The 10766-nt window shown below is 39.6% G+C and overlaps 1 protein-coding gene across 1 annotated transcript; it reads left to right on the top strand.

Moving 5' to 3' along the window:
* Positions 1-367: 367 nt before the first annotated feature.
* Positions 368-10766, top strand: FCER1G (Fc epsilon receptor Ig). Its single transcript, XM_075192615.1, has 6 exons — positions 368-449; positions 4948-5042; positions 5325-5375; positions 5684-5752; positions 8346-8366; positions 10093-10766. The coding sequence occupies exons 2-6, from the start codon at positions 4956-4958 to the stop codon at positions 10153-10155; spliced, it is 291 nt and encodes a 96-aa protein (XP_075048716.1). The 5' UTR covers positions 368-449; positions 4948-4955; the 3' UTR covers positions 10156-10766.

Consider the following 10766-nt stretch of genomic DNA (forward strand, 5'->3'; position numbering starts at 1 on the left):
AAAATTTAAATTGTTCAGCTGACTTTGTGTTGTGAAACTACAAGCCCCAGCATGCTTTGCAAGTAGAAAGCCAACCGATGACTGTTTAATGTCACTAATCTTTTCTAGTCTCCTTACTCTGTCATGAATACATCCATGGGAAGAGCAAATTTAGGTCAGGAACAGTTTCTGTTCACTAGAGATGATTATCACTGTAGTGTAATAGCTGTATTACGGTTCTCGAAGCCAAATAGGGAACTCCAGTTTCCTGAAGTTCTGCTCGTCTTACTGATAGAGGGTGTAAGTTGGTGTTTTTGGCCGGGGCGGGGGAGAGAGAGAGACGTTTCCTGTGTGGGTCTGGACACAAGGTCTCGCTGTCATACTTGCAGCCCTGCACAGCTTCGAAAGGACGTCAGAGCGGAGATACTACACAGACCCTCAACCAGTGACATCGGTCACCCCAAATCAATGTGGGTAACTAGAGATATATATATATATATATATATATATATATCTCCCATTTCTCTCTTTTGAGAGAGAGAGATTATAATCATTGTTACCATCTGTTTTTATCGTCTGTTTTACTGAACTAAAAGATTGTGACGTTGGATAAGATGTGATTATTTTTAGTCTACCTCCCATAGATAATGTTACGAAATGATCGTTTTTGCTGTGTGGAAATGATGTTTGGCAGGGATACAGTCCGTTCAGAGAATTAACCTAGGAGAAAATTAATTACCTGCCTATCTTTTTATTTTTTTTTATTTTTTTGGGACGGTAGATCCCCGTTAATCTCTGCATTCTTTACACCGCTATCAAACATAAATATATTACGAGTTGGTTTTTTTTCTCTGTTGGTGACGGACTGACGTTTGTGTATATACAGACGGAGATGTCCACCGGTCACTACTTAGAATTGGTTCAGGGCTGATTACAATACTGCGCTTTAATACGCCGTCATGTTTGTTCACGGTAAAATAGTCATTGATCTAAAATTAACTTGATCGATTTTTTTTAAAATGTTATTATTATTTTTTTTTTAATGGAAATAAGTTTACTTGCTGCCGATACAAATAGGCGCTTAAGAGGTGTCCTTAATTTTATAGATCTGATTGATAAAGAGAGATGAATATAATTGTGAAAAGAGATTTGGTTTCAGGACAATAGAAGGCAGATAGATTTCAACAGCGCTGAGGCTGTATATTGTTCTTCCAATTGAATATGATTCTCTTCTGGTAACCCATGTTGTCATAGACATAATACACCTGAACGGGGTTGGGCTGCCGGTGTATTCAGAGACCTATCTAAGTTTACGAGAAGGCCACATTTTCTCCACCATGCCTGATATAGAGATAGATATATATATATATATATATATATATAAATTTTTTTTGGGGGGGGGGATATATTTGTCGTTTTTTCATTATTCTAGTATAATCCCTTTTTGCATATTTTTTTATTTTTCACCTTTTTATTTTCTTGTGTTATGGGATCAGAATGGACTTCTTGGACTTCTTACCCCTGATCAATACAATACACACTAATGTGAAATACAAAAATTAAACTACCAAAGCTTTTTATTATTTACTAAGACAAACTAATAATATCTACATACAGTTTAAACCCCTTTGCTAAGATACACACAATTAAACCCGTTGCCATCCACTCTTTATAAGTGATGGATATCGGCGTACAAATAAAGTGTTTTAATTGGTTTAAAAATAAATTTACCAAAAAGGGAAGACATCCTTCTTTAATGATGGATGGACATTAAAATGTATTGCAGAAACAGTGTTTCCCCCATACCCCCCCAAAAAAAATTAGGTAAGGAAATTTGCTTAAGTTAATCCGTTGTGCCTTTAAAATTTAATATCGCACACAAAAAGTTATTTTTGTGGCTTGAATAGACTTTAATGTGACCATATGGATAACATTGCCTTGCTAGTGCAATGACGATTGGCTTTTTCAGATCCCAACAATGCTCTCTGGTGGCTTGCAATGAGCTTAAAGATGGGAGAGTTGGTGTGCACGGGAATAAAATATTCCCCCATGCGCGGCACAGAAGACGTCGTTGAATTTAGAAGCTATTTGCGCAAATCGAACATTGACACTATTGGTACAGAATATTTTTTAGAAATTATAAATGGATGTTATTTTCTGGTCAATCCTGATAGAGAAAAAAAAAATATGGTTTACTTTGAAATTTGCGCAGTTAATGCATGTCCATTCGTTTACCTAAATGGTTAAAAAAAAATATATATCTATATATTCTTAGGTTTACAGTTTTAAAACCGGTATAAATGCAGAACAATGAGTATAGGTGATTACATTGACCGTAGAGAGGTATGACTGACACTGGAAACTTATGCATTGAGGCCCCTAGTCTTTGGTGGTCTTCTGCCGTACTAACCCAAGCAGACGCGGTTAGAGAAAGTTAATCTTTCTTTTTAAAGTTGATTTGTGGGGAGAGATTGTTCATATTGTTGCTTTTTTGTAGATCTTTTATCGAATTATTATATTTTTTTTCCCATTTAAAAGATTAAGTGTAACCCGGATCTAATAGATCAATGTCAGATCCAGGTTACCTGGGTCTGATGGAACTGCCAGGTGGCTTTTTCAGTTTCTGCCTTCAGAGATCCTTTAAATAGGTCTAACATATAGAATAATAATATTTCTATTGACCAGCAGTCCCTGTTTTGGTCGGGACTCTGCTGGTTCCTCTTGTGAGAAGAATGGGGGGGGTGTCAAAGATGTAACGCTGGTGTCCACGGGTGATGGGGGTTATCATACCCAGTTTTTTACTTTTCTTAACCTCTGGGGAGGTATGGATCGCGTACAATTAAATCATTTATCCAAAGGGTTAATTTCGCTTGAGTTTGTGATTTCATTTTATTCTGTTTCCTGGTGAAGCTGCTTCTCCTTTATTATTTTGGCACGAAACTTGCAACATTAACTTCTCGTAATGAGGAGAATAATAAAAACAGGAATAGCTGCGTCTAGCTGGCGTGACCGGTGACGTCATGTGCCAACCACGGTGCGGACGGACCAGCCAGCCGGCATCATGACCGATAGAAAGCCGAGCCAAGGATATCGGAATCTTGGGGAACGGGAAACCTGACTGGTCAATGATCTAAATCCGTATATAGCGGCATTGGTTAATGGGGTATCGGTGTCCTTTGCAGGCTACAATCTGCGCAGTTGATTTTACTCATAATTGGCCCCAAATCCTAGCGTCTGTGGAACCCAAAAGACCACCTATGTATAGTGTGGTCTGATCGCGTTAATGGTGCCTTGTTGGATCCGGACCATAGTAGATCACTCTCCAATGATAGTATATTTGGCAGATCAGGGGTTAACACTCCTCCTGTAACAGGTCTGTGTAGTACTGACCAGTCCAGTGACTTCTCTCCAGCAATTGTCCTTTCAGATAACCAATTATTATTGGTGGTTATCTGGTTGACCTACTGCCCAATGTGTCTTCATGGCAACTGGGAACATTTCGGAAAACGCTGAACGCAGCTTTCTTTTCCTCCGGGAGACAGGGTGTGGGGTTGGTACCCAGTGGTCCCAATCCTACAAACAGTAGCATAACAACAGCCAAGTGGCTGCAGATTAGGTCTGATAAAGATCAAAAAGCTGAGACTGCAGTCGTTTAAGTGGCTGTGACATCGCCGAGCCCAGTACGTGTATATATGAAACACTAATCCGCACAGTATTTCTGCAAAGCAAGTTTGCCAAGCTGTCAGTCACTCTGTCTGCTCTGTTGGAGAAGCTCCTCCCACCTAACATGGCAGCCTGGAGAGTCGGAGCACGGGGGGACATATTTAGTTAGGACTAAACACTCCAGTTATTTCATGTACATTTCACAGACCCTGCCCATCAATCTACTCGGGCAGATCGTGTTCATATAGTGTCTTTGATTCAGAGACTAAAATCCATAATAAATCTTGTATAATCTTTATCTTGTTATGAATTATATTTCTCTTCTATTTTTCCATTTAACGTGAAAAAATCAGAAAGGAAAAAAAATCGGTGTCATCTGTACATATAAAAATTTCCTTTTATATATAGACTTTATATGTTGAACTTACATATGGATTTTGATGACTGAAAACACATTTTCCTTTTTTTTTTTTCTTTTTATTACATTAGGAAAATAGTATTAATCTATATCTAATAACATCTATTGCAAACCAAAGAGGGATCAACAATTTGTCTTCTTTTTATCAAAGATCAAACCTACACCATATCCCAAAAAATTACGGGGTGTATAATTATTTATTTATAATTATTTACCAGACGTACACCTGGAAATATGTGTATATATATTCTAGTGTTTTTCCAAAGATATTAAAAAATACTTATGTCAAAAATTAAACTTTAATTTATTTCTTTTACCAGACAGAGATCTGGATATTTCCACTTACAAATTAATAATTGGCAAATTTTTATTTAAAAAAAAAAACAAAAAAACTAAATTCTTTATAGGAGGATGACAGCTGGTAGAGTTTCTTTTCTCAGGACCCCAACGCGTTTCGATTTAAAAAAAATCTTTGTCCAGGCTAAGGGGTGGTTTTCGTAACTCCAGATTTAAAAGAACCCGAGCCAATCAAATACGGTTTCACGCAGACGTAATTAATCATTGTAACTTCTATACTCTCAGTATTATTGAGCTATTAGCTCAGTACGACCGCTTGTGGCTAGTTTCACAATATCGTACAACGTAAACATTTCCTTGTAATCTCCAATCCAATCTTACTGGAAAATAATCCATAATAAAACGACGGTCTGAAACTTTCATTAGATGGGAGTAGACCAGAAGAGTAACTAAGAATGATTACAATAGAGGATTCCACCAGTGTCAGGTTGGGACAGGTAAAGTCTCCGGGATTTTCTGCAGAGCTCCAAATTTACACTATATGTTGAGAAGAAAACTGTACCGAGTAGATCTTTGTTTTGTATTTTCAGCTTCAGGAATGCAAGAGCCGGAGATATGCTATATCCTCGATGGTATCCTTTTCCTCTATGGAATTGTCCTCACGGCTCTCTACTGCCACCTTAAGGTGAGTGTTGTTCTGCACCGTATGGGAATCAAACATCTGTAACAAAGGTTATTAACACGAATCCAAACCTGCCCGTAATACGGCTTGTGGGACACACTGGGGACAGCCGGAGAATCACAGGTTGGTTAAGCTTGCTGTAAACTGAGATGGTTTATGTAGGACCTTGCCCAATTTTAGGGGTGAGCTGGGGTTACCCTAAGTCTTGAGTCTTCTTGATGTACTCCAGAGCCATACCGTTCCTCCGTCAATATGTCTACATCCCTTTTTTTTTTACCTCCACAGGTGAAGGTAGCCAAGGCTCAGAAGAAAAACCCTGGATCGGCACTCTACGAGGTATTTTACTGCTGAAATATATACTATTCTAATCCCCCATGTTACATTGCGTCTAACACAGCCAACACAGCGCCCTTGTACACTCTCTAAACTCCCATTAACACGGATAATCCCACTTGCAACACCAAGGATGTCAAACTCAAATGGTCTAATCGTCTCTTACCAGCTGACATGTAACATCCTTACAAATCACCCCATGTACACATCTCAACCACCTTCCCCTCTCTATCTGGGGGCAACAACCAAGACACGTTTGCCGATTTTTAGAGATATGTTTGTCACAATTGTAATATCTCGTTTGCCCGCAGCCTCTCAACTGTCCAGAAAAACAGATCTACAGTGAGATAGGAAAGGGCGACGGAGCGGTAGAGATGAAGGTAAGGGCTCGACTATATGTAACTAAAGTGCGTGAATTTTAAAATTGCAATGTCAATTGTTGTGATATCATGGCGGGACTTGTGTGATTATTCCCGAAGCTTGTTCTCTTGTCTGCTGCTTTCTGGTACCTCCTCATTCCTGAGGGGATAAGTGATTGTTGAGAAGGTAGACTGGGGTTGCAGTGAGATGTTTGCTCTCCTTGATGCCATGCGTCAACCCTATACTTCTAAACTGTATTCAGGCACCAGTCCTTCGCCCAGAAGAGCTTACAATCTAATTCCCTTATTACAGAAAAACGCACACACACACACTAAGGTGCCTATTTAGTCAAAATGGCCTACAGGTCTATCTTTGGGCTGTGGGAAGAAAGAGGGATTACATCATACATTTTCCTTGTACTGTTGGCTGAGGTAGAGACCGTTGTACACACCCCCTAGACCAGCAGGTTTGTAGAGAACGAGGCTCTTGCTAAGGACAGTGGAGAATATTTATATAACTCGGTCTAGCGCATAAAGAGATTAAAATATTGTTTTGGATTCTTGTAGACCACAAAGGTTTCTTGCAGCAGATTGGACGCCAGTGCCGTAGATGTGCCCTTGTGGGGTACATAGAGGGGTGTGATAAGATTATATAAACTTAGAGCTTTGTGGCCACAAAAGTGATGATCGGAACTAACTGCTCTACAATAACTGTAATGGATGTTCTAAATAATCTCTTATGCATACATAAACACGGACATACATGGCAGACAAAATAAATGCAGACATGAAAACAAAGGGTATGGAGGACCCTGCTCATTACAGAGCTTACATTCTAAGTGGAGGAGGGCACAGCTGAAACAAGAGGAGCGAGAGTGGCTCAGAGTGGAGATTGGGATAGTTGTAAGGGTGTATTAGTGTGAATAGTGTTATCGAGGATAAGGTCACCTCTAATAAATAGATGGGTTTTTAGAAGAATGTCTAAAGATTTGAAGCCTGTGGAAAAGTCTGATTGAGCGTGGTAGGGAATTCCATAAGTGGGGAGCAGCACGGGAGAAGTCTTGCAGTCAGGAGTGAGAGGTGGTTACCAGAGACGAGACAAGGCGCTGGTCAGAGGTAGATCTAAGAGGGCGGGAGGGAGAGTATTTGGCTATGACATTTGAGATGTATGCAGGGTGGTGTTGTTGAGGACTTTGTAGGTAAGGGTGAGTAATTTGAATTTGATTCTGGAGGACACAAGGAGCCAGTGCAGGGATTTGCACAGCATATGTGGAGCAGTGAGAGGAAGATCAGTCTTGCAGCAGCATTTAGGATGGATTGAAGTGTGGATATATGGGTGTCAGGAATACCAGATAGCAGGAGGTTGCAATAGTCAAGATGGGAGATGATGAGAGAATGGATAAGAGTTTTAATAGCATGTTGGGTAAGAAAAGAGCGTATTGTGGCAATATTGTCAAGGTGACAGGACTGTGAGAGAGACAGGATGTGTGATGAGTAAGGCAATGGGCTTGGGGATTAGGGGGCAGAAAATGATACAAAATCATTTGTTAAAAATATTGTTTTATTCCTGCCTTTGTCTCAAATAGGCATTTCCCGCCGTAGATTGAATATTAAATACAAGGGGGACCAAAAGACCCACCGATAGCCGAGAGAGACTAATTCAGTCCCTCAAACTCTCGGCTATGGCTGAGCTGGTATAGTGGTTAAGGGCTCCGGAATGGAATCTGTGACTATTGATCTGAAGCCAGGGAGCTTACACTCTGCCCTCCCCGTCTTAACGGTCCATCAGTGTCCTGCGTTGGTTCTCACGCACCTCTCTAGTATGTAATCATTTTAAAATAAGTCTGTTCCTCTAACGATAAATGGACTTTCTTGGCTGCCTCAGAGCTTCCCCACAGAGACTTATAAGGTCAGAGCAGCTTCGTTGTGAAAGGAGAACAGAAGATATTTTGGTGTCCAGCCCTCGCTGACCACTTCCTCCTAGGCTGTGTTCTCGTGCTCGCTATACCCACCCCATCTCAAAACTCTGCTTCGTGGAAACGAAACTGCTGCTCAAAATGACGCATAGATCGCAAGCTCTTCAGGCCAGAGGCTGATTTTTTATTTATTTTTTTGCTTTTGGCTTTCTGTTCTGCATTTGTATTATCTATTTCCATGACTAGGGGTATTATCCACTAATTGTTGGATAACGTCCAATGAAATAACACTCTGTGGAGTTTGGAAGTCTCTCGACTGGTCACTGTTTTCCTCATCTATATACCTTTATATATTTTTTGTTGTAACGTGACCCTTGCTGGGACAGAAGTCCGATTTCCTTCTTACCGGTGTTTTCGTAGCGGTTTTATAGTACACTAATTATATTAATATATGTATCCGCTCCGGTAAATAATAGCTATATTATCGGTGAGTTGTGATGTCAGCGTTCTTTAGGAAGACGAGTGACCTCAGATTTCTGTCACCTCTATAAAGGTACCCGGGTTCCAGCCTTGTGCTTTTATATGGTGACAGAACGCTTCTCTAATTTACAGCAGGGAGTGCAATATCCCAAATATAATTTACAAATGTTGTGTTTTTTTGTTTTTTTTTAATGATTTTATTCTGTGTTTTGTTCCAGGGATCAGAAGGTGTATACACAGTAAGTATTACCAGAGATTGTCCAAATATTATTATTATTATTACAATCTTTATATGTAATGAAAGCACACAAACTTATTAAGGAGAAAGCCGCAAATTAAGTGTAAATTCATCTTGCACTAAAATAGCCCTCGGCTCACTCTACTCTGTAATACTCAGGGGGAATGGTTTGGCACCCTCTGCTGTCCACTAGTAGTACTGCGGTAGCTCCGTTTTAAACAATTATCATTTGACTATTGCAAAGGAAAAATGTAAAAAAAAAAATAATGTAAATGACGGTGGAAAGCTATAAATATAATGTTGGTGTTTTTACTTTTCACTGGTTTGTTTGTTCAGCCTGCTATTGATGATTTATGATTGAACCACCATGGCAACCACAGTCACCTGATCTAGTGAGCAGAGGCGCTTTGGAACACCCCTCTGATCTCTGTCTGCACTGTGACCTCCTCCTCCTTCTCCCCCCACCTTTGCCATCACACGCTGAGAGCTTTTAGCCTGAGTCTGTGCATCAGACTGATTGTAACTGTGTGAGTGGCAGCCAAGCCAGAGAGATTTTGAAAAGGACATAGTCACGTTTCATACCTCGGTTTCTAAAAATTATGTTCGAAACACTAAAACATGGCAGCAATGGCCCCACAAACTCACTTATATGATCAAAACATATTGTGGCATGAAACACAATTAATTTTGGACACTTTTTTTTTTTTTTTTTTTATAGTTGGTCCACAAAATACATTTTGTAACACACAACCAATTTTGTATTTAAATTTTGTCACGCAAACATACAAACATGTAAAAATAATCAGTTTTTTCAAACTTTAATGTTGGGGAAAAAAAGTAATTTTGTAATATAAAATAATTTATACCCACGGCAAACAAATCAATTTTATTGACCAGCTTCTGCCATGAATCATCACATAAACATTTTCTAGTACAAATTATTAGGGATGTTAGGATCAGCTAGAATATTGCATGAACACAGATTTTGTGCAAAGGGTCTAAGCAGCCAATCAAAATCTGTGTTCAGTTTGGGGTCATTTAGCGTAAAGTATTTTTGTACCTCCCCTAATTTTCTATTGGTTACTGTGTCTGTCAATCATCTACTTCATCCTTCTCCATAGAAAGTCAGGGGTCTAAATTCCGTTGTCTCCTGTGCAAGAAATAAAAAGGTTCTATCGAGGATCTTAGAGACAATAACATTAAATAAAAATATTTTCATATGACTTTATGGTAGACATTGCGTCTCAATAGGTCCCTGCTATAATTTAGTAGGTTTAAAAATTGATCTGTAGGGGGAGGTATATTGCAAAATGTCCTGTTTCAGAACAAAACAGCAAAAGTGTAACCTGATCTCCGAGTCAGAGCCAGTCAGTCACAAACCCACTCCATGACCATGTGATGGCATTCTAAAGCATCTCTGGTCACTACATGGTGTCGCGTGACTGTGGTCGCCATGGCAGTGGCATGACACTGAGCCAGTAACGACCCGAAACATAACTCAAATAAAAAAATAACGAAACGTTTCTCTTCTTACGAGTAACCAGAGTGACTTGTGTTAAAGAAACTCTCCTCCTGTGTAGAGGGGATTGTATCTTTACGTAAGCTGACAAAATGGCTGATTAACGGTTCCTCATACTCATCAAGCAGTTTGGTCCATGTATGTTTTACACTGAACGTTTACAGGAAAATTAATTGAAATAAAAACAAGTCGTCTCCCTTCCTTGCAGGGTCTCGGCCCGACAGAAAAAGGGACGTACGAGACACTGAATAAGGGCGAAAAACTGAACTGATCCCCCGTACGACGTCCACTCTATCTGCATCTATATATATTATTTTTTTTCATGTATATGTCGTATTTAAGGCTCTTACGTGTCCTGGTTTGTTTTTTTTTAACGAAATCTTTTACCTCACAATGTTTATTTTCACGTTATTAAGGCTTTGGAATTGTTCAAAGATCTACCGTTCAAAAGCCATCAATGGAAATCAAAGTACTGTGTAAAATTCACAAACCCAGGTCTGTCTTTCCTTTTGGGTCTGATCTGTATTGGTACAATTCTATTATAAATAGGAATCTTAAAGAAGCCGTGATATTATAGTGTATAACTCCTTCCCCGAACCATCGGGGCAATTCTCCTGCCGTAGGAGACAAAAGGCTTAAAAATTCAAGCTCTCTGACAACTCTTGCTTTGAGCACTCTGATTGGACAGCCGCCCGGCCGTCCAATTGTCCACCCTGACACAAAGCACTGAGAGGTTGGTGCACTTGAATTTATAGCTACGTTAGGTTCAAGCAGTGAAGTGGGCGACGTCTGTACAAACGTGTTATCATTGGAACGTTGCATCCTTAGACATATAAGTGTATTTGCATTCTGCTATTAAACTTGCCTGAACTAAGCCTCGGA

The sequence above is a fragment of the Mixophyes fleayi genome, chromosome 12 (assembly GCF_038048845.1).
Source record: "Mixophyes fleayi isolate aMixFle1 chromosome 12, aMixFle1.hap1, whole genome shotgun sequence".
Classification (NCBI taxonomy): domain Eukaryota; kingdom Metazoa; phylum Chordata; class Amphibia; order Anura; family Limnodynastidae; genus Mixophyes; species Mixophyes fleayi.